Here is a 25,177-nt window from a genome sequence, read left to right as displayed (position 1 = left end):
GGACAAATATAATATAACAGTTATGCTTTATCTTTTGAGATACCACAGTGCCAAAGCCCCAATTCCTGCAATAAGTAAGCCCCCCAGAGAAAAGTTAGATTCTTCTCCTCTACTTGATGGTGAGTGAGCTGCAGATCTTCCTGTAATATCTGATTCATAGTTTGAGTAGGCTGCTGTTGATTGAAAATCCGAGCTATAGCTTGGGTAGGTTGCTATAGATGGAGAAGCATATGATGATGTTGGCTTTGAAGTAGGATTCATTTGGACAGAGGAACCTCTAACCTCCGATTGTGTTTTGGTTGCCACAATCTGCCTTCTACAGACTCCCAACTGCAAGCCTCACAGTGCTCCTTATCGTGAGGACCTTCCATTTCCCTACCATATACTTCAGGCTTTAAATCTTGTTGGCCTTCTTCCCTCCATAGAATACCACCACAATGCGATTCACCAGGTTTTTGGTGATTCTCTGGATATTCTCATGACTAATCTCTGGGTTTTCCATTTTAGGAGAGGTGCATTTTTTACATTCCTGCTTGAAGATCCTCATCTTTACAGTGCCTTGTTGTAGGTGTCTATTCAGACTCATGAAAAATAAAACATGAATTTCTGCGGAGTTCCACCAACGTTTACATATAGAACATCGGAACCTGAATAAAACATACAAAATATTAATCCTAAATTATCTATTTAAAAGAGAATAAATGCTTAAGTAGATTATACAGTACATAGTATCTTTACAGCATCACTAACATTTTTCTTCTTCTTGAAAACAAATTTAAATATCATGAACATCCAACATTTTTTACATACAAAAAAAAAAACACAAGAAAAAGGGGTTTTCCAGGACCAGGCAATATATATTGATGGTCTATCTTAGGGATTGGCCATCAATATCTGATCAGTGGGAGTTCAGCTCTTTGCACCACTGGCCAATAACAAAGTGCTACCCCTTCATACAATACCAAGCACAGTGTTGTACATTGTATAGTGGCTATCCCTGGTATTGCAGTTCAATCCTATTCACATTCGTGTGCTGTCCATTTATTTTTGCCATCCCATTGTAATAAATGAGTCCAAGTGTGATCCGCAAAAATGCTGCTACGAATCGGCACGCTTGGGCAGTTACATGGGGCGGAGAGATTGAAACCTTGAGCAAAATCTGCACCAAATTCACCACCAAATCTACATGTGTTACATGCAGATTTGTCACGCAGACAGAGCAGATTTGCTGTAGAATTCACGCTCTGCATTGTAATGGACAGAATCCACAATGGACATCCACAGCAAACAGACGTGCTGCACATTTAAAACCCATACTGCAGGACAATTTACACGGTGGAATTTTTTCACAGAGTGTGAGGAGTTTTTTTAAACTGGTACTTTCAAACGATTCAGATTTTCCACTTCTCTTTCTTCCCCTCCCAGAACACACAGGTTTTGGGGCACCTGCCTAGTGGTGGTTCAGGGTGGGTTTTGAGGGGCAGGGTTCCCAAATGGTGGAACTAGGCAATACAATACTGCAGAACTGCAGGTGTTGGTACTGATGAGGCTGATTTAAAGAGGACCTTTCACCGATTTTGACACTGTGAACTAAGTATACAGACATGGAGAGCGGCGCCCGGGGATCTCACTGCACTTACTATTATCCCCGGGCGCCGCTCCATTCTCCTGCTATGCCCTCCGGTATCGCCGCTCACTAAGTTATAGCAGGCGGAGATTTCAGTCACTAAGTTATGGTGGGCGGAGTCTGCCCTTGTTCTGCTCTAGCGCTGGCCAATCGCAGCACAGAGCTCACAGCCTGGGAAGTTATTTTCTCCCAGGCTGTGAGCTCTGCAATGCGATTGGCCAGCGCTACAGAAGAACAAGGGCAGACTCAGCCTACCATAACTTTGTGAGCAGAGATACCGGAGGGCATAGCAGGAGAACGGAGCGGCGCCCAGGGATAATAGTAAGTGTAGTGAGATCCCCGGGCGCCGCTCTACATGTCTGTATTCTTAGTTCAGTGTGTCATAATCGGTGAAAGGTCCTCTTTAAGGGGTAACAAATCAATAATTTTACTGGCAACTTCAGCATTTCACAAGTACACATATTGGCGGTGATAGATACAGTTCTAATCTCACATGCTGCATAGGCAGCTCTCCCAACGCTGTGTATAATAGGTATAAACAGCATAAAGGTCTAGAGGTACAATTTCTCACTCTTACTTACTCTAGATCTGCATTTTCACAATATCCTCGGCGGGATGCAGTCTCTAAACAGATGGCCAGTCTGTTTCTTATGGTAGGACTCATAGTTAATACGGTTGAAAAAATACATAAGTCCAACAAGTTCAACCAAGGGATAGGAGGGGACGCAAATCCCAAAAGAAATTGAGACTCAGATTTCTACACGTTTTCATAAGCATTAATGTTTTTTACTTTTAAGAATTAGTCTAAACCCTTTTGAAACTGTCCACTGTTCCTGCTGTGACCGAAATTTAAATCCAAGAAGGAATGATGAATCAACTTGCCAATTTCTTTAATGATCAGTTGCCAACTAGTTAAGATAATTTCTTTTTCGCACACCTTCTCTTCCACTGTTTTTACTCAAATATGACTAGGTTTATCTGAGCTGATAAATTCCTGCATATCACTATTGAAATGACAACAACATCTACAGTTTAATGAGAGGGGGTAAACCTTGCTCACTTGAATGGGTACAATATAGCATGCTTGGGTAGGCATCTACTGGATTTGGATGGCCTAAGGCCCCTTTCACGCTACTATTCCGCGCGGGTGCAATGCGTGATGCGAACGGAATCCGGACCTATTCATTTTAATGGGTCTGTGTACATGAGCGATGTTTTTCACATATCACTTTTGCGTTGCGCGAAAATTGCAGCATGTTCTATATTCTGCTATTTTGATGCAACGCTGGCCCCACAGAAGTAAATGGAGGTGCGTGAAAATCGCATTTGCTTGCGGATGCGATGCATTTTTTCACGGATGGTTGCAACGCATCCGGACATAATCCGGACACGCTCGTCTGCAAGGGGCCTAATCTAGTTACTATTCAGATTTGAGCTGGAATCAGCTGTAGTGGGCGAGACAGTCTTGGTTGCCTTGTTGCACACCAGGATCTCTCTTTTGCGTCCACATATCAAACGCTCTGTGTTGTTATGGCACAAATTCAGTGCCTGGAAGGAATTGTGTAAGCGCTATGGGCTCTCTTCTTAGTTTGTCAAATATTTAGCTCTCTGGTCACATGTAGAATTCCCATAGGGATAAATAGGAAGGCTTTTTCAAACATGGTGGGAAGAGGATCACAAAGGTGGAAGACCTGATCCACTCCACAGAATCCAGATACAAAACACTGCATAAACCAGCAGTACTAACTTTCTACAATGCATGCAAGTAAAATCTTTTTGCATTAAAGGACCTTAGACAGCAGGGAACAAGTATGATGGTTCCATCGGACATATCCAACACAAAAAAATATTTTTTCACTTCATATAGAATAATCTGAGGCTGTTATATTAAAATAGATCACAATAAGAAATGTGTATACTGGATAGAAACTCTCAAAATGCCCAATGTAGCTTCCTTTATTTGAAGAGTGAGGTCTAGTTTATAAGCATATTGCATTTTAAATCAATTCATGCAGCTATTTACCTGTTAGCCAGATAGGATGGCAACTTGCCCAAAGTGTTATGCCCCTGGGACAGATCTGTTTCAATGAATCTTGGCCTGTCTCGACCTTCAGAGATTTCGGGAAAGCATAGCAAATTATATTAAACAACTTTTTTGGAGACTCTTGCAATGACCCAGCAGATCACTGCTAAAGGATTAAATACTATAATGCTCTGTTTTACTACTTTAAAATGTTTGCTGCTGTGCTATGTTTTATGCACTGTGAATCAGAACATCTATGTATGGGAGGAAATAGTTAAGCTGGCAGCCTTGGTTACAGTTGTCAGCTCTGCTGAGGCTAAACCTCTAGGGGAAGAAGCAGAGAAATTATACAGAAGGTTGAAAACCATAAAGGCCATGTTTGACCTGAGTCAGCAAAGGTAACACATGCTTACGGTATGGACTTTGCTGCCCGTGTCATGGTTAATTGCTTCTGGTGCCGTCACACTTCTGAGACAGATTGGCCACCCCAGAGCTGGGGACTGCAGAAATATTGAGTTAGCATACCTGTGGTCATTTGGAAAGATTACATGGTATATCTAGTGTAACACGGTGCCTAGAAAGGTACAGGAGCATAGCTCATCTGTTCTACTTGGGTGAGCTAAAACAAATCTGCAAAAGCTAGGTTACCTCAGCGAGGTTATAGTTAGCTGCGGCCTTTGTAGATTTAGTTTACAGCACTGGATTTTTTATGGAATGGCAGATAGGATTGGTAGTGAGACCTGCCATCCCTTCCCCTCTCCAGTACACCACTTTCACCCAGCCCGAAGTAGCCCATGTGCAGCTGCTGTGGCTCATTACTGGGGATAAATACAGAGCTGGAAGGCTCAGTGTCCGTCAGAGCCCGAGAAGCTGCAAATGCTTGCTGTGAGAAGCCTGATCTCCTGTTTATACTGAAGTAAGGTAACCGGTGTTTGGTTAGCGCACAGACAGGCAGGTATATTTTTGTTCTTTCTGTTTTCTACCTGAGAATTGCTCAAAGTGGCTACTCAACTTTGATGCCACTGTGTTGCTTTGAACAAAAAAAGCGTACTTTGGACTCTTAAACCTCTGAAGCCTGTAGATGATGTCATTGTCAACCCCACCCCCAAGCCCATGGTGTGCCCCAAGGGGAAGAAGGGTTGTGCACCTCCATTCACTTCCTGCGTGGCTCGGAGGAGTGCAGGAGTTGGGAATAGCCACTTTGAGGACGAAAACCACCCACATTTTCTCAGCCACCACTCCTAACCTCTCTGCTCTATGCCTCTCCCCCGATGGACCAGCACATGACACCATTACAGATGGTACCAGTGTCTCTGGTGTTCCATTTCCTCACTTTACTAGATTCTACTACAGATGTTTATGCTCATCTGCTTCAAAAATAGCTTTTTAGTAGTAAAACATTCAGTTTTCAAAAATGGCTGGACCCAGATATCCCGACAATTGACATGTTAATTGTTCAGTTGAAAAATAATCTTTCCTCAAACAGAGTACAAACTGAGAGACATGAGGAGTAACACGCCAACAGCTTTCTCAAGAAGTGGAAAGCAATCATACTGTTTCATTTTTCACAAGACCAGATAAATGCTCAAATTTCTTGGTATTTAAAGGGGTTATCCGATTAAAAGGGTTGTCTCGCGAAAAATATTCTTGTTTTTAAACCAGCACCTGTATCTGAATTCTTTTGTAATTGTATGTAATTAAAAATTTTGCATTACCACTTAGTTATTCAATAAAATGTATCTGTATAGTGCCACCTGCTGTTTGTTCTATTTCTTATTTCTTTGACCTGCTCACTGAGATGGCCGCACATGCTCAGTTTCACCCTTCAACTACCTCCTGAGCTGTGATAGGGAGAGCATGGACACGCCTCCTTAGCTGTGATAGGGAGAGCATGGACACGCCCCCTGAGCTGTGATAGGGAGAGCATGGACACACACCCTTAGCTGCAGCAGAAAAGACACTCCCCTGGAGCTGCCAGCTTGATATAAAACTATCAGAACAATGAATAGGGAGATCTGAGTCCATGTGAGGTACAGGGCTGGTTCTAGCTTTGTTAGAAATAGGTTGTCGTGTACTACATGATGTCTGACTTTAATTTTTTATGTTAGTCCTGGAATAACCCTTTTTAGACAACTTATCCCCAAGCCACAGGATAGTGGATCAGTGTCTGATCTGCAGGGGTCTGACCATGCTTGCACTCGGCTATCTCCAGCACTTCCACTGAGTTCAATGGAATGGCGAACACACGTGTGTCTGCCACTCCATTCAAACAGGGATCAGGGGCCCCTGTTCTCATGATCAGCAAGGGCCCCAGCAGCTGGACCCCAGCCAGTCAGTCATTGATCACCTATTGTATCCTACCGATTGGGGTTAAGTTTTCTTAATGGGACAACTCCTTTAAAAGAAGACATGATGGGCACCCTAGGCAGAATAAATATATCATAGTTATGATGTGGAACAGAAATAGGGGTGAGATAAAGGACGCATTTCTGGCTGGCATGCTGTTGGTTTTTAATTAACTGTTAAATATGTTATAGCTGGGGACTACATTGCCATATCTGTTTCTGCCTCTGAACAAAATGTAAAATCGAGGCATTGTACTGTATGCTGTCCTCATTTAATAAGCTGCGCAACCAATAAATAGAAAAATGGCTGTAATCATATTCAACTGAGAACAATAGTGAAAATGTGTTGTTGTTTTTTTATTTTATCCCACAAATTTTAATTACTGATTTTCAATAAAATTACGGTATATGATACCATAATTCTACCATAAAAAACGTACAAGTCACCCTACAAAAAACACCCTCACACAGTTGACAAAAATATAAAAAAGTTGTGGCTCTTTTAAGATGGGGATTAAAAAATGAAAACTTGTGTATCTGTCCACTGACATCGGTGACCGGCATGGGCGCATATAGTAATAACAAATAACAGGAAATACATAGGGCCAGATTTATCATTAGCTCAAGTCAGAATAAGGCCTCATGCACACGACCGTTGTGTGCATCCGTGGCCGTTGTGCCGTTTTCCGTTTTTTTTCGCGGACCCATTGACTTTCAATGGGTCCGTGGAAAAATCGGAAAATGCACCGTTTTGCAGCCGAGGCCGTGATCCGTGTATCCTGTCCGTCAAAAAAATATGACCTGTCCTATTTTTTTGACGGACAACGGTTCACGGACCCATTCAAGTCAATGGGTCCGTGAAAGAACACGGATGCACACAAGATTGGCATCCGTGTCCGTGATCCGTGGCCGTAGGTTGCTTTCATACAGACGGATCCGAAGATCCGTCTGCATAAAAGCTTTTTCTGATCTAAGTTTTCACTTCGTGAAAACTCATTTCCGACAGTATATTCTAACACAGAAGCGTTCCCATGGTGATGGGGACGCTTCTAGTTAGAATACACTGCAAACTTTGTACAAGACTGCCCCCTGCTGCCTGGCAGCACCCGATCTCTTACAGGGGGATATGATAGCACAATTAACCCCTTCAGGTGCGGCACCTAAAGGGGTTAATTGTACTATCATATTCCCCTGTAAGAGATCAGGGCTGCCAGGCAGCAGGGGGCAGACCCCCCCCCTCCCCAGTTTGAATATCGTTGGTGGCACAGTGTGCGCCCACCATCGCCCCCCCCCTCCCTCCCTCTATTGTAATAAATCGTTGGTGGCACAGTGTGCCCCCACCATCCCCCCCCCCTCCCTCCCTCTATTGTATTAAATCGTTGGTGGCACAGTGTGCCAACCACCATCGCCCCCCCCCTCCCTCTATAGCAGTAACAACATTGGTGGCAGTGTGCGGTCTCCCATTCCCCCCCCCCCCCATCATTGGTGGCAGCGGAGTTCCGATCGGAGTCCCAGTTTAATCGCTGGGGCTCCGATCGGTAACCATGGCAACCAGGACGCTACTGCAGCCCTGGTTGCCATGGTTACTTAGCAATAGTACAACAGTAGAAGATTCATACTTACCTGCTTGCTGCTGCGATGTCTGTGAACGGCCGGGAGCTCCTCCTACTGGTAAGTGACAGTTCTTTAGCAATGCGCCGCACAGACCTTTCACTTACCAGTAGGAGGAGCTCCCGGCCGTTCACAGACATCGCAGCAGCAAGCAGGTAAGTATGAATCTTCTACAATTGTACTATTGCTAAGTAACCATGGCAACCAGGGCTGCAGTAGCGTCCTGGTTGCCATGGTTACCGATCGGAGCCCCAGCGATTAAACTGGGACTCCGATCGGAACTCCGCTGCCACCAATGATGGGGGGGGGGGGAATGGGAGACCGCACACTGCCACCAATGTTACTGCTATAGAGGGAGGGGGGGGGCGATGGTGGTTGGCACACTGTGCCACCAACGATTTAATACAATAGAGGGAGGGAGGGGGGGCGATGGTGGGCGCACACTGTGCCACCAACGATTTATTACAATAGAGGGAGGGAGGGGGGGGCGATGGTGGGCACACACTGTGCCACCAACGATTTATTACAATAGAGGGAGGGAGGGGGGGGCGATGGTGGGCGCACACTGTGCCACCAACGATATTCAAACTGGGGAGGGGGGGGGGGCTGCCCCCTGCTGCCTGGCAGCCCTGATCTCTTACAGGGGAATATGATAGTACAATTAACCCCTTTAGGTGCCGCACCTGAAGGGGTTAATTGTGCTATCATATCCCCCTGTAAGAGATCGGATGCTGCCAGGCAGCAGGGGGCAGTCTTGTACAAAGTTTGTAGTGTATTCTAACCTGAAGCGTCCCCATCACCATGGGAACGCCTCTGTGTTAGAATATACTGTCGGATCTGAGGTTCACGAAGTAGCTCATATCCGACAGTATATTCTAACATAGAGGCGTTCCCATGGTGATGGGGACGCTTCAAGTTAAAATATACCATCGGATTGGAGAAAACTCCAATCCGATGGTATAAAAGAACTCCAGACTTTACATTGAAAGTCAATGGGGACGGATCCGTTTGAAATGGCACCATATTGTGTCAACATCAAACGGATCCGTCCCCATTGACTTGCATTGTAATTCAGGACGGATCCGTTTGGCTCCGCACGGCCAGGCGGACACCAAAACGACTTTTTTTTCATGTCCGTGGATCCTCCAAAAATCAAGGAAGACCCACGGACGAAAAACGGTCATGGATCACGGACCCACGGACCCCGTTTTTGCGGACCGTGAAAAAAAACTGTCGTGTGCATGAGGCCTAATGGAGTGAAAAAGTTGCAAAAAAATGCGCAAATGCTAAAACTGCGCACAAACTTTTTTCTGCTCTGCACTATGCTCGCCAGTTTTCTGAAAGTGGGAGTGTTTTCTTATGTAAATGAATCTCTAGACAGATTTACTATTGGGACTATTTAAAAAGTCGCAAAAAAATGCGCAATTTCACTCCAGTGAGGACCATGCTTATCTTATGAGACCTTTTAATAGAACATGCGACTTTTTCGTAAAAACGTGCGACTTTTTCGTAAAAACTTGCAACTTTTGTAAAGCTGCTTACTGACGGATAAACTGCTCCCGTGAAACCACATTTATTACAGTCTTAAAGGGACAATCATAAATCTGACTTGGCTAAAACTGACTTTAGCCGTATGTGAAAGTGGAGTGAGCTGTCAGAGTCATGATAAATCTGGCCCATAGACTGTACAATGTGAAGACAAAGGCCCTGATTTATCAGACTGCTGGTACTAACCTAAGGATAGGGCATGGAGATGACTGAGGGGAAAGGGGGAGGAGAGGAGACCACCGGATCCCCCCCATTTACACCACCCCAATAAAAACTCTGACACCTTATCTCTTTTAACCAATCCTTTACTGGGTGACGATCGGCCACAGCAAATTTTTCTTTCAACAAAATGGTAACAAAACACCACCTCCTCCACAGATCATTCCTCCTATGCGGTGTACCACCCTGGATCCCCAGGGCGTACGTACGCCAGTCACTCTTCACCACGACTTGCTTTCCAAATGCCGCCTCCAGCTGTGACTTCAAGCTTCCACCGAACCTCAAAAGAGAGAAACAGTGAACAAACCGCACAATAATATTTTTTTTTTTTTTTTTTTTATATATATATAAATGTATAAAAATAAACCTGGTATAACAAATCCTACATCCAAAAAAGGGACGGGAGGGTGGGCAACTCGCTTACCCTGTCAAGAGGAAGTCGTCCTCCCTGAACTCCCCTATTTATAACCCCTTATTACTCCTCCCACCGTCTCTCCCACTATTCCTCACTCCACCTCCCACTTCTCTTAACCCTTTCCTAACCTCCTTAACCTCTACCCAAGCCTATACTCCCCCTTAACAAGGGAAACATAAGGAGAGGGGGGGAGGGGACCACCAGTCCCTCATCACCCTCCTTATCCAGTCGGGTGCTCTCCAGACTGCTGGTACTAACCTAAGGATAGGGCATGGAGATGACTGAGGGGAAAGGGGGAGGAGAGGAGACCACCGGATCCCCCCCATTTACCCCACCCCAATAAAAACTCTGACACCTTATCTCTTTTAACCAATCCTTTACTGGGTGATGATCGGCCACAGCAAATTTTTCTTTCAACAAAATGGTAACAAAACACCACCTCCTCCACAGATCATTCCTCCTATGCGGTGTACCACCCTGGATCCCCAGGGCGTACGTACGCCAGTCACTCTTCACCACGACTTGCTTTCCAAATGCCGCCACGGAGGAGGACCGTCTCAAACGGGGCTCCGACCACCACCCAGCAAACTAAAAGCCTGTTCGATGCCATCCTGCAAACCGGACAAAAAAATATCCAGACCAATCTCCGTGAGGTGCACCCCGTCCGGTCTCATCAAGGAACTATTATCGCCCTCCAACTGCCAATGACGAACCACTACCCCGCCCTTGGAGCGTACAAAGCGAGACATTCGGGCATTCAACGTTCTCCTACACCGCTCCATAGCCTCCCCATCTCTGGCGCCATGCCAAACCACTCTCGGCACCACCTCCGACCATACTACAACTAGCTCCGGAAAAAAGGCAGGGAAACGTTCCAGGTCAGACCTCATCAAGGCCATTAACTCCAACATCCTCTGGGAACACAGGTCATTTCCACCTGCATGCAGGACCAGGATCACCGGCCCCACCGATCTACGCCCAATCTCCACCACCTCCGGCAACACTTGAGACCATCTTAACCCCCGAAGCCCCCTCCAATGAACCTCCACTTCCCTGAAACCAAGGCTCCGACCTCCCGGCCTGCATTCGGCCCTCTGTGCCGCCCAAAAGATGTACGAATGCCCCAACAACCAGACCACCGGACGAGCCATTCCTGAAAAGAAAAAACATTAGTAAAGCACCACAATCCCACCACACATGCAACTACAAATATATATATTATTATTTTTTTTTTTACATTTTTTTTTTTTTTTTTCTGTAAATCATTTATTCATCAATCCACTAATAACTCTGGCCGCACATACCGCGCAAAACAGGCAGACCTCCAACGCCCAATACGCATGACCTCCGACTCCGACAACCCCGCCCTAGCCGCCTCCGTCGCTGCGCCTATCCTAAAGGAATGGGTACCGAACTCGCCTGGATCAAAACCCAGCTGCGCCAAACATTTACGCAACACAGAAGCGAACTGGAATTTAGTCAAGGGAGACCCATCCGCATGCGCGAAAAAATTCCCCCCACTAACCCTCAGGGACATATACTCCCCCACCAACTTCACCGGACACGCCCCACTTGCCACCGGAAGAATGGGCAACCACACCCCTTTGCCAAGCTGATCGGTCTTGGAACAACGAACCCGCACACGCAGCGCATTATTGCTGAGAATCACATCCGACACCAACAAACCCCCATTACGAGAGGCCGAAGGCGCAACCAGCTCCCCCACCCGCAAAGCCGCAAAAAAGGCAACACCAAAACACGCCGCGACTAGCGCCCGCTCGAAATCCGAAAAACACACCACTCGACACACATCCACCAACCTGCCCAGTAAACTGAAAGAAATCGGCCGCCTACTATCGTACCCCACATATTCCTTCTGCCACCCCTTCATAGCCTGACGGATCAAAAACATCTTCGTAACATCCGGCCACCCGTATAGCTTAAAATAAAAAGCCACACCCGCCAACTTACGCCGCGCCACCGGAGCAGAAACCCCACGTTCACGCATCCCCAACAACCACTCCACCGTAACCTCCAAACGCACGTCATCCCTGGATGCCACATCCCTACTACCTCTCACCACCAACCACTCAGCCCAGGCCTTACCATGCGCCTGCCAAGTGGCCGGCGTAACCGAAGAGCTGACCAGCGTCATCAACTGTTGAGCACCAGCCGCCACAGGAAATCTGGGCAAGCCAGCCCATCCATCTCCGCCTCCGGATGAAGGTCCCGAAAAACCTGCCAACGAAACCGAGAGAGAGCATCAGCAATCCTGTTATCCACCCCTGGCACGTGGCGGGCCCTAAAGTAAATGTTACGTTCTAAGCATCGTAGTACCAACTGCCGAAGTAATGCTAAGACCGGCAACGACGAGGACGACAACCTGTTAATACACTGAACCGTCCCCAGGTTATCCGACCAAAAGCACACATGACGATTCTCCAACTTGCCCCCCCAAATCTCCACCGCCACCACAATGGGGAACAATTCCAACAACGTCAGGTTACTCACCAAACCCCTAACTCTCCACTCCTCCGGCCACGGGGAAGCGCACCATTCCGCACCCAACACCGTGCCAAATCCACAGGAACCAGACGCATCGGACCACAGCTCCAACTCGCAACTAGATATTTCTTGGGAAATATAACAGGTATGGCCGTTGTAAGAGCACAAAAACTCCCGCCAAACCCTCAAATCCGCCTTGAGAGACGCTGTCAGCCGTATGCGATGCCGAGGAGAAACCACCCCCCTCGACGCCAACGACAACCGCCGCGAGAAAACCCGCCCCATAGGCATAACCCGACACGCAAAACACAACAAACCAAGTAGCGACTGCAACTGCCTAAGCGTCACCTTCCGGACCACCAGAAATCCATCAATCAAAGCCTTCAGCCCGACTAACTTGTCCTGAGGCAAACGAAAAACCATCGCCACGGAATCAATCTCGATACCCAAAAACGACAACCGCGTCACCGGACCTTCCGTCTTCTCAGCCGATATGGGAACCCCAAAACGCTCCATCAAGGACAAAAAGGAAGATAAGAGAGCCTGACAAGCTCCATCCCCCCCCGGTGCTACAAACAAGAAATCATCGAGATAATGAATAACCGACGAACACCCGGACTCAACACGCACCACCCACTCCAAGAATGTACTAAACATCTCGAAATAGTGGCACGAAATGGAGCATCCCATGGGCAAACAGGTATCGTAATAGAACAAACCCTCAAAACAACCCCCAAGCAAATGAAAGCAATCCGGATGGATAGGCAAAAGCCTAAACGCAGACTCCACATCCGACTTAGCTAACAGGGCCCCCCTCCCCGCATCCCGTACCAGCGCCACCGCCCGATCAAAAGATACATACGACACTGAAGCCTCCTCCTGAAGGATAGCATCATTCACAGATGCGCCCTTCGGGTGGGACAAGTGATGTATCAGGCGAAATTTGCCCGGTTCTTTTTTGGGAACAACCCCCCACGGGGAAACCCTCAAATTCGAAAAGGGAGGGCGAACAAAGGGCCCCATAATCCTGCCTGCTGCCACCTCCTTCTGCAGCTTCTCCCTAAGGGCCTCCGGAAACTCCCTCGCTGATCTAAGATTGTCCGAAAGAACCGGAGATCTATTAAGGACAAAAGGTATGAAAAAACCCTCCGAAAACCCCGTCCGCAAAACTTCCGCCGCCCTCCTATTGGGGTACCGGTCTAACCAAGGGGACATCCTTTCCACGCTGACCGGAGTCCTTCTGATCAAAGGCCCCCGCTGGCTTACCCCCTCGACCCTGGGATCTGGGACACCTACCCGCGGGATGGGAGCCCCCGCAGGCAGAACATTCGTGTTTGTACCGACACAATCCAGCGTATTTGCAGTGCCCCTCGTTGTACAACCAACATGCACCCGGGCGTCTAACGGCCACTGGACCCTGGGCCGCCGAGGCCCCAGCGCCAGTGGCCGCCCCAGGAAAGGAAGGCGGACGAGGCGCCGTCATCAAGCGGAGCCAGACATCCGTGGCCTTCACCCCCCACCCCAGCTCAGGCTGAAGCGCCAAACGCCTACGAAATTCCTCATCGTACTTCCACCAAGCACTACCCCCATGCGCCTTATACGCACTATAAATGGTATCCATGTAAATAAACAATTCCGCACAACGCTCCGGATGCTTCTGACCCATAACACACCCCAATACCGCAAACGCCTGCAACCAATTATTCATCGTCCGCGCAACCTTCATCCGCTTATCATAGGGCTTATCCACAAAACGCCGCTCCTTATCCACCCCATGCTGATCGACCGACACCAAAGACCAGATGTCCACATATTGGTGAGACCAGATCTTCTCCCTAACCGACTCCTCCAAATGAGCCCCCAAAGGGCTAACCCCACAAAAACACGAATCCTTATGGATCCCTGCTAACACCACAGAGGCCTTCGCCACCTGCTGCGGGGCCGCCACTGGCGCCCCAGACCCTCCATCCACCGGAACCGCCAGGGGAACAGGTGAAACCACAGGCAACCTATCCAGCAAAGACTTCAATAAAGATTCTAAACACGCCCCACCCCCACCCGCTCCCCACGCCCCCACATATTGGTACTCACCAGGAACCGGGATCGCCGCTGGAACCACCGCAGGTACAGGAACAGCCTCCCTGTGTACTGCCACCGAAGCCAGGCTCGATACCCTGGACACCTCACCATCCGCCAGTCGTCCACTCCCGGAACGCGGTGTACGAACAGACTCTTCCGACACGCCCGAGGATCCCTCTGAGGAGGACGGGGAACGCCACCTGGAAGATCTGGACCGCCTGCTGTACCGGGAGGACCTGGAATGCCGACTGGAACGCCGCCTCCGGCGGCTGCGCCTCCCCCGCCTCCTGCCCTCTCTGGAGGAAGTGGGGGACAAAGATCTCTCCCTGCGTCTGCCCCTCCCCACCGCAGGAGCCGCTGCGAAAGGAATGAAAGGGATATGTGAAAGGGGGGGAGGGGGGGCCGGGTCCGAAGCAGAAGACCCACTCACAAAAGGCGAAACCCCAATAGTAGGAGACCTACCTCCAGACATGTCACCAGCAACCGGGGGGGGGGGAGGTGAGGCAACCAGTGCCGCCAAAGGGAGGGAAAGAGGGGCAGAAGGGGCCGCTTGTGAGGGTGGAGGAGTGATGGGGCAGTCATCTGCAGCCCCATCACTAGATTGCCGGGCGCCCATAATAGCCACACCACTCGCCTGCCACGCTGGGACACTCGCGCCCGCCGAGACAGAAACCGGAAGGGGAGGAGCCAAGATGCGGCCGACTTCCGGTCCCAACCCCACCGGAGGAACACAGAGGCCGCGGGAAGCCGCCGCCACTACAGGGGAGGGAGACACCTGCCGCAACCTAGCCGGGGGGCGGCGACTCCGAGCAGAGCGCCGCAGCCCCCGGGGCACATCAGAGGGGCACTCACCAAGCGGCGTCTCCGGCAGACGGAACGGGGCAGACACAGGAGGAACGGAGGCAGAGGAAGGATCGAAGAGGAAGTCGTCCTCCCTGAACTCCCCTATTTATAACCCCTTATTACTCCTCCCACCGTCTCTCCCACTATTCCTCACTCCACCTCCCACTTCTCTTAACCCTTTCCTAACCTCCTTAACCTCTACCCAAGCCTATACTCCCCCTTAACAAGGGAAACATAAGGAGAGGGGGGGAGGGGACCACCAGTCCCTCATCACCCTCCTTATCCAGTCGGGTGCTCTCCATACCTTCACTCCAGAATTATTTTATCAAAAAGTCACACAAAAAATTAGGGCTTTTGAGACTTTTTGCACTCGCTTGTGCAAAATGTAAGTGACTGCGCAAAATTTAGCGACATATTTGCACTCACTTGCACTCCAGTTTTGCAATGTGGGTGGGAAAGTGGGTGTGATTAGCTATGTTAATGAGTTGTTGTTTTTTAAGTCACACTCTCAATCCAGGAGGAGGGTGGAGTAGAAAGACTGGAGCAGCTTCTCTGGACAAGGATAAGACAACATTTATAAAGTAAATGTGGCATAAAGTACTCCAACACAGACTCAAGAAAAACTGACTTCAAATTCCCACCATAGAGTTAGGCCTCATGCACACGACCATGCCGTTTTTTTGCGGTCCGCAAACCGCGGATCCACAAAAAAACTGAAGTTGCCCATGTGCCTTCCGCAATTTGCGGAACGGAACGGGCGGCCCAATGTAGACATGCCTATTCTTGTCCGCAAAACGTGCAAGAATAGGACATGTTATATTTTTTTTGCGTGGCCTCGGAACGGAGCAACAGATGCGGATAGCACACGGAGTGAATGGGTCCGCATCCGAGCCACAAAAAATGCGGCTTGGATGCGGACCAGAACTACGGTCGTATGCAGGAGGCCTATGACTGATCAGGATTCTGATCAGTCTTATAAATGCATTGCAAGAACCGATCCATCTGTCCGTTTGTCATACTGCAGCACGCCAGACCTGCAGGGTATAGCGACAGTGAGGTCACGGTTATGGGCAATCGAGGGTTACTCACTTTTTAGAGGGGAACCCTGGGCAGGCATGCAGCAGTGAAGAACAGGTTCCTCTGGGGCACACTCTGTAAATAGGGACCAGGCCTGATGGTATGTGAGGTGCCCTGGATGTTGCAGGTGTTTTGAGTGCCTTAGGTAAGGTCCCTTTAAGAATCGTGACGCCAGTGCCTGTAACGGTGGCACACCGGTTTGCAGGAGGATTAATGGAGTACACAGTTGGTAAACCAAACGTTGCTTCGTTGCTTTACTTTAGACAACAGTCCAACTTTATACAATCAGTTGCAGTGATGTATAATGCAGTCCTTTACAGTACATATGCACAGCAGGTTTACTTGTTAGCACAGCAGGTTTATGTAACAGCAGGTTTCAATCTTGCAAGATACTTGGCAGGTATATAGTTAATGCTTTGCAGTGCAATGCTGCTCTATCCCCACAGCTATGGTCCACACCTGGAATACACACGGTCTCCAAGCAGGCTGTACTCCTTCTAGCCTCCTGGTGCAGCTAGGAACCAGGACTATCTAGCTGCATGTCAGGAGGAGGCCCTCAGCATATCCTGGGCTGGTGCCTTCTCACTTCTGTCTCCACAGACTCCTGACTATGACTAGTGATGTCCGGATCATGAACGAATCGTTCTTTTGAACCGATTCAGTTCACTGATCCGGAAGAGTCGGTTCCTCTGACTGAGCCGATCCGATATGAAACGGCTCAGTCAGATCAGCAGCAGGCAGTGTAATAGGAGCCGGCAGTGGACGCTAGCCCCACCCCTCCCCGCCCTCCAACCAATCAGAGGCAGCCAGCACTGCCTACCAGCACAGGGGGAGTCGCAGGGACTCAGAGAATCGGCTGAGTCTATTAGTTAAAAGAATCGAATGAGTCAGAGACTCATTTGATTCTTTTGAGTTAAAAGAACCGTGAGTCACCAAGTCCCTGCCAGGCTCCCTGCTCTGCGGCTCCCGGTAAGTCCGTCCGGGGGGAAGGGGGGCATTAATCTAGCATGTAGCAGAGCTGTATGTGTACTGGGTGCATGCAGCAGTGTAGCACATGCTACACTGCTGCATGCACCCTGTACATACACAGCTCTGCTACATGCTGTAGCAGAGCAGGAAATCTGGTAGGGACTCGGTGACACGATTCTTTTAACTAAAACTCTCAGACAATTATCACAGTCTGCTTCACTGCAGCAGAGCTGTGTTTGCCAGGAGCCAGTCCCTCCTGACCTTCGGTTCACTTGAGAGCCGACTCAGCAAGTGAACCGAAGATTCAATGAGCTGAGCATGCGCATCGATCTTCAGTTCACTTGCCTCTGCCGGCTCAGGAAGTGAACCGAAGATCCGATTCATGAATCGGTTCATTTGAATGAGCTGATTGAAATGAACCGATTCATTTGAAAGATCCGAACTTCCCATCACTAACTATGACCTAACCCCTCCCTGTCTGGGCCTGGACATTTATACTAGGGGCTCCCTATCTCCCTCTAGTGTCTGGAATGTCTAATTACACCCAACTAGGCCTGATAAGCGTATAACAGGGGAACCATACCAATGCAAAAACACACAGGAAATACATTGCAATGCATGGATAAATACAATATCACTGTCCCTTGTGAGCAGAAGTAACACGTTACCCAATTGACCCTTGTGTAGTGCCCACTCCTACCTAGTGGGACACTACAATACGGACAAACTGATCCGTTATGATTTTTTTGCACATTTTTACCGATCTGCGCATGCGCAGACTGGAAGGACGGATCCAGTATTCCGGTATTTTGAATGCCGGATCCAGCACTAATACATTCCTATGTAAAAAAAATGCCAACAAGTCTTAAATTTTTTTGGCCAGAGATAAAAACATAGCATGCTGCAGTTTTATCTCTGTCCTGATCAGTCAAAAACCTGAACTGAAGACATCCTGATGCATCCTGAACGGATTTCTCTCTATTCAGAATGCATGGGGCTGAAACTGATCAGTTCTTTTCCGGTATTGAGCCCCTATGACGGAATTCAGTGCCGGAAAAGAAAAACGCTAGTGTGAAAGTACCCTTATAAAAAAAAAAGTGCGCCCTCTTAGAATTCTATGGTTTTATATATCAGGAGTTCAGGACATGAAAACCTCTGGTCCTTAGAAGGTCTTAAAATGAGGTCAGTACAACCTCCGATGAACAACAACCCGGGACAAATCACACAGTCAATATTTAACAAAAACTAGGCCAACATGCAAAAGCTGTGTGTGGGGGAAATTAAAGGGGTTCTCCGGCCTAAAACTTTTTTTTGCTAAAAAGAACTAACCTGTGGAGAAAAGAGTATGACTAATATACTTACCTTCCACAGTGCAGCTGTTGTTGTGATCTGGATCTTGGTCATGTCGTCCCTCTAGCCATCTTTTCTCTTCTTCCGGACGAAGTCCGTCTCCCTGTCTTCCGGTCCTCTCTTCCTTTCTCTAGCAGGAGACGGTTTGTCACTAATGACGTCATTGCCTCCTGCTGGAGGAAGCTCCGTCCAGCCGTCTACACGGCGCACTAGGCTGAATGCTAGTGCGCATGCGCAGTACCGACGTCTGTATCGTACAGTCTTCTATGTGAAGCCTGTATTGACTCCTGCACTGCGCAATGTAAGCAGGAGTGACAGCATAGCGATCAGCCACAGAGGCTGATTGCTATGCTGTGCATGTCACAGTTGGCACTGGATGGCACTGGATGGCATAAGGGGGCGCAGGATGGCACAAGAGGGGCGCAGGATGGCACAAGAGGGGCGCAGGATGGCACAAGGGGGAACAGGTTGGCTCAAGGGGGGCGCTGGATGACAAGGGGTCGCAGGATGGCACAAGAGGGGCGCAGGATGGCACAAGAGGGGCACAGGATGGCACAAGAGGGGCGCAGGATGGCACAAGAGGGGCACAGGATGGCATGATGGGCACTGGATGGTACAAGGGGGCACTGGATGGCACAAGGGGGCACTGGATGGCACAAGAGGGGCACAGGTTGGCACAAGGGGCGCTATATGGCACAAGAGAGTCACTGTTATTGGGCGATGTGTATGTCACTATTATTGGGGCACTGTGGAGGTCGCAGTTATGGTGGCACTGTGGATGGCACTATTATGGCGGTGCTGTGGATGACACTGTTCTGGGGCACTGTGGAGGTCACTGTTCTGGGGGCGCTGTGGATGTCATTGTTCTGGGGGCGCTGTGGATGACACACTGTTATGGGGGATCTGCGGATGACACACTGTTATGGGGGATCTGCGGATGACACACTGTTATGGGGGATCTGCGGATGACACACTGTTATGGGGGATCTGCAGATGACACACTGTTATGGGGGATCTGTGTGTGACACAGTGTTATGTGGGATCTGCGGATGACACACTGTTATGGGGGATCTGCGGATGACACACTGTTATGGGGGATCTGCGGATGACACACTGTTATGGGGGATCTGCGGATGACACACTGTTATGGGGGATCTGCGGATGACACACTGTTATGGGGGATCTGCGGATGACACTGTTATGGGGGACCTGTGGATGCACTAAGGACATCACTATTATAGGGGATCTGCGGATGACATTGTTATGCAGGATCTGTGGACGACATTGTTATGTGGGATCTGTGGACGACATTGTTATGTGGGATCTGTGGACATCACTGTTATGGGGGCACTGTGGATGCCACCGTTATGGGGGCACTGTGGACGTCACTGTTATCGGCACTTAGTATAAGTGATAGGGCTCGTGCACAGAACCGTATCTGTTTTGTGGTCTGCAAGTCGCAGATCCACTAAATGTGGTTACTGTCCGTATGGGATTCACATTTGTTTTGCAGTCCCAATGAGCTCTATGGGTTTTAGATCTGCATTATGAGGACCAGAATGGGACATGTTCTATCTTTCACAGAACTGACACACGGATGTGGAAAGCACAGGGATGTCCTCAGTGTGTTTTTTTACATCCGAATGTCAGTTCCAGTAAAAACAGAACATGTCCTATTCTGGTCCTCAAAATGAGCACCTCAAATCCATCAAACTCAATGGGACTGCAAAAAATGTGGATCTTAAAATGGATACGGTCGTGTGCATAAGGGTTTAGATACACAGCTCAGCAGGCAGGATCATACAAAATGGGATTAAATACACATTTTAGCAATGTCAGTGATGGGATTAGATACACTGCTCTGCAGGTTGTATCACACAGGATAGGATTAGATACAAATGTGATTGGATATGATGTGTTTATCACACTCTGGAGATGGTGAGGGAAGAGCCTGTGGATGGTCAGTGATGGGATTAGATACACAGCTCAGCAGGCTGTATCACACAGTATAGGATTAGATTCACATGTGATGGCAGAGCCTGTAGACTGTCAGTGATGGGATTTAGACACTGGGTGAGAAGTATATTCATGTTTCTGACATGTGTGAAGTTGGCACCCCATGTTCTTAAATTTCAAAAAGAAATACACCATCCGTTTGTGCTGCGTTTGTGATGGTTTGTGCCGCAAAAATGAATGTTTGTGCCGCCTTGGTTTCAGAGATATTGCGCGCTTGATTTGCTGAAACCCCGCTCACTTTCCACCCCATGTTCTTAAATTACAAAAAATGAAATATCTGCGTCCTCCAAATCATCTAGCGAGACGCTGCCAGGCGGAGCAAGGGAAACGCTATGCTAGGGACCCTGTGGCCCACACTAGTACGAGCAGCTCTGGGGCTCGTACTAGTTTTCCAGCCCACCAGTTAAAGGGACTCTGTCACCAGTTTCTGACCCCCACTTTTAAAAATATGGTTCTGTGCATGGAGCCCTTGTAATTCCTATTGTGGTCTTATAAGCTAAATCTGCAGGCTCATTTAGTTAAAAAAACGTTTTATCTAACCTGTCAGTCATCTTGTTAAGGTGCCCAGGGCGTTGCTCATGGCTTGAAGATGCCGCCCGCCGCCGCCGTTGGTGCCCAGCTCCTCCTCTGCTCTCAACAGCGCCGCCTGAAAATACTTAGATACGTCTCCGGCTCTCCCTCACTCCCCCCTCCTTCTTTTCTAAGATCCAGCGCGTGCGCACAGGCCTGTGCCTGATGCGCTCGTGCAGACTTTTCCGTTCAGCCTCATTGAGCTAAGTGCGCATGCGCGGGCACTTCGCTCAACCTCCCGATAACGCGAACACTGCCGCACGCGCGGGATCTTAGAAAAGAAGGAGGGGGGAGTGAGGGAGAGCCGGAGGCGTATCTAAGTATTTTCAGGCGGCGCTGATGAGAGCAGAGGAGGAGCTGGGCACGAACGGCGGCGGCGGGCGGCATCTTCAAGCCATGAGCAACGCCCTGGGCACCTTAACAAGATGACTGACAGGTTAGATAAAACGTTTTTTTAACTAAATGAGCCTGCAGATTTAGCTTATAAGACCACAATAGGAATTACAAGGGCTCCATGCACAGAACCATATTTTTAAAAGTGGGGGTCAGAAACTGGTGACAGAGTCCATTTAAGTCCACCAGAGCCCCCTACCGGTGAACTTGTCTGGTATACCCCAGAGCGTTTTGAGCCTGTGATTCCTGATTTTGTAGGCCAACCAGGAATCCAGATTTCCACAGTGGGCTTCACTGAATACGACTACTTTAGTCTTTTTTTTAGTGACCACTTTGTGAATCTGATGGTGGAGCAAACAAACCTGTACGCCCAACAGTTCATTGCTCAACACCCGGGCTCCTTTTTGGCTAGGCCCGGTGGCTGGACTCCGGTTAGTGCAGTTGAGATGAGGATGTTTTGGGGCCTTGTGCTGCACATGGGCAGCAGTGTATCCAATCCTGCCCCAGAGCTGCTCGTACTAGTGTGGGCCACAGGGTCCCCTTGCTCCACCTGGCGGCGTCTCCGCAGCCTTGGGGGCTCATCATCATCGCTAGATGATGAGGAGGACACAGATGACAAAAGGAAAGTGGGGTCATCGTCATCCTCACTAGGGCTCTCGGACTCGGAGGCAAGCTGGGTGTATGCCTCCTCAGCTGAGAACATCCAGCGGGCCATAGGGGAGTGTGTGTGTGCGGGTGATAAACTTTATTTGGTGTGCGTGTGTGTGGGGGCACGGGTGTTCGCGAACTTACGCTAAACCTAACAGACAAAAGACAAAATTATTTTTTTTTAAAAGGCCCAAAAATTTGAAAAAAAATACAAATAAATTCAAACTCGCTGATCAACCGTCTGAAGTTGATCAGCGATGGGGTGTGCGATGCGCTAACAGTGGCCGGACGCTAAGAGTGCCGGCCACAGTCAGCGTATGCAGAAAAATAAAAATGCTTGCACCCCAAAAAAAGTTGTAGGGGGGGAGAGGGCAAGCTGCAGCACACCTGGGGGGGTCTAGGGTCAGGGTTAAAAACATGGGGTGGAAAGTGAGCGGGGTTTCAGCAAATCAAGCGCGCAATATCTCAGAAACCAAAGAGGCGCAAACGTTCATTTTTGCACCACAAACCAGCACAAAGGCAGCACAAACGAATGGTGTATTTCTTTTTGAAATTTAAAAACATGGGGTGGAAAGTGGGCGGGGTTTCAGCAAATTAAGCGCGCAATATCTCGGAAACCAAAGTGGCGCAAACATTCATTTTTGCAGCACAAACCAGCACAAACGCAGCACAAATTACTGGTGTATTTTTTTGGGAAATTTAAAAACATGGGTTGGAAAATGGGCGGGGTTTCAGCAAATCAAGCATGCAATATCTCAGAAACCAAAGCGGTGCAAACGTTCATTTTTGCAGCACAAACCAGCAGAAACGCAGCACAAATGAATGGTGTATTTCTTTTTTTAATTTAAAAACATGCGGTGGAAAGTGGGCGGGGTTTCAGCAAATCAGGCGCGCAATATCTCGGAAACCAAAGCGGCGCAAACGTTCATTTTTGCAGCACAAACCAGCACAAACGCAGCACAAACGAATGGTGTATTTATTTTTGACATTTAAGAACATGGGGTGGGAAGTGGGCGGGGCTTCATAAAAATCTAACGCGCAATATCTCAGGAACCGAACTGGCACAAACGTTCATTTTTGCAGCACAAACCAGCACAAACGCAGCACAAACGAATGATGTATTTCTTTTTGAAATTTAAAAACATGGGGTGGAAAATGGGCGGGTTTTCAGCAAATCCAGCGCGCAATATCTCGAAAAACAAAGCGGCGCAAAGGTTCATTTTTGCAGCACAAACCAGCACAAACGCAGCACAAATGAATGATGTATTTCTTTTTGAAATTTAAAAACATGGGGTGGAAAGTGGGCGGGGTTTCAGCAAATCAAGCGCGCAATATCTCGGAAACCAAAGTGGCGCAAACGTTTATTTTTGCAGCTCAAACGCAGCACAAACAAATGGTGTATTTCTTTTTGACATTTAAGAACAAGTGGTCGGGGCTTCATAAAAATCTAACGCGCAATATCTCAGGAACCGAACCAGCACAAATGTTCATTTTTGCGGCACAAACCAGCACAAATGAATGGTGTATTTTATTTTGAAATTTAAGAACATGGGGTGGGAAGTGGGCGGGGCTTCATAAAAATCTAACGCGCAATATCTCAGGAACCGAACCGGCACAACTTATTTTTGCGGCACAAACCAGCACAAACTAATGGTGTATTTCTTTTTGAAATTTAAGAACATGGGGTGCCAACTTCACACAGGTATGTCTCTGTGCAGAAAGATGGACACAGGAGTTTAACTGGGTGTAGCAGCTTCATGCAGAGCAGTGTGGGGGGTGTGGCCAGCCTGTGACTCATCACTGTGCAGTGCAGCCAGGCTTGTGTATCAATAAAGTTATGTATTCAACAAAACAAGAAGGGGAGAAAGTAAACAGATCTGCCAGGATAATGTGATGTCTTCTAGAGGGGAAGGAAAGCTCAGACATGAAAAACAGGTATTGGGGGCATATGTATGCATGGTGAGGGGTGTTAGGAGCACATTAAAAGAATTTTGATTTTGGGACCAGACAACCTCTTTAACAGCACTCTTTCTGCATCCATAGGAATTAGGACGGTAAAGGTGGATTTACATCGGCTGATTGTCGGGAAGGAAGCGTTCTTTCCCCATAGTCAGCTGCTCGTTCATTGAAGAAAACCGCGCATTTAAATAGAGCAATCTCCTTTACTGTATGAGGACAGGGAATCATTGTTTCTGGGCAGCAGATCGCTGTTTAGGTCACACACATCTGCTGCTTAGAAGCCATGAATGGTGGTGCCTGCACGAACTACAGGATCCTCTATGAAAGAGCGCTTCGATCGTTCATCAGGTGATTGGCGGCACATTTAGATGGCCAGATGATCGGCAACGACTTTTAGGGGAACAGTCGTTCCTGATAATCTGGACGATTATTGGCGTGTCTAAATCCACCAGTAGCAGTCAGGAGTTACTAATCAAATGTCCTTGATTAATTGATCACACAATTTGGCAATTATCATAGACCATGTCCAAACAATTTGAAGTCCAAAATTCTACAGTGAGAAAGATTATTCGCTTGAATAGGAGGGGCAGTTGAAACACACTGCACATCACTACATGAGAGACGTCATGCAGGTAAACAATGGAGAGCACAAAGTGCTTACACGAGCACTGCAACCCCTTAAAATAGCCAGTAGGTAGGTGTGCCAGACCCCCGCGGATCTGATATGGATGATCTATCCTGAGACTAGGTCATCAATATTAAGCCACTGCGCAACCCCTTTAAGGGGCTATTATAACAACAGCAATGTACTTATACATGATTACAATTACCTCCCGAATGTGCGTTGTGTGTACTTCGCTCCTTTCTCTTGCATTTGAAGGGCATCATCTATACAGAATACCCACTCATTAGGCAGTCTTTCAATCTCATCGTAAAATTCATCTTCCCAGGTCTCTACGTCCATTTTCAGTCTGAGTAAT

The 25,177-nt window shown here is 48.3% G+C and overlaps 1 protein-coding gene and 1 pseudogene across 1 annotated transcript; both read right to left on the bottom strand.

Annotated features, from left to right (window-relative positions):
• Positions 1 to 123: 123 nt before the first annotated feature.
• LOC122935063 lies at positions 124 to 25,177 on the bottom strand (annotated as a pseudogene).
• LOC122935062 lies at positions 9,686 to 14,353 on the bottom strand. The gene is made up of 2 exons (XM_044290785.1): positions 11,895 to 14,353; positions 9,686 to 10,941 (listed from the first exon to the last, which is right to left on the bottom strand). The coding sequence occupies exon 1, from the start codon at positions 13,506 to 13,508 to the stop codon at positions 11,943 to 11,945; it is 1,566 nt and encodes a 521-aa protein (XP_044146720.1). The 5' UTR covers positions 13,509 to 14,353; the 3' UTR covers positions 9,686 to 10,941; positions 11,895 to 11,942.

The sequence above is a fragment of the Bufo gargarizans genome, chromosome 4 (assembly GCF_014858855.1).
Source record: "Bufo gargarizans isolate SCDJY-AF-19 chromosome 4, ASM1485885v1, whole genome shotgun sequence".
NCBI lineage: Eukaryota > Metazoa > Chordata > Amphibia > Anura > Bufonidae > Bufo > Bufo gargarizans.
The sequence above is the reverse complement of the archived record's forward strand: the minus strand, read 5'-3'. Positions and strand labels throughout refer to the sequence as shown.

Bases quoted from the DNA above. Each gene is read 5' to 3' on its own strand.
- LOC122935062 (XM_044290785.1), bottom strand. From the start codon at position 13,508: ATGTCCCCTTGGTTAGACCGGTACCCCAATAGGAGGGCGGCGGAAGTT.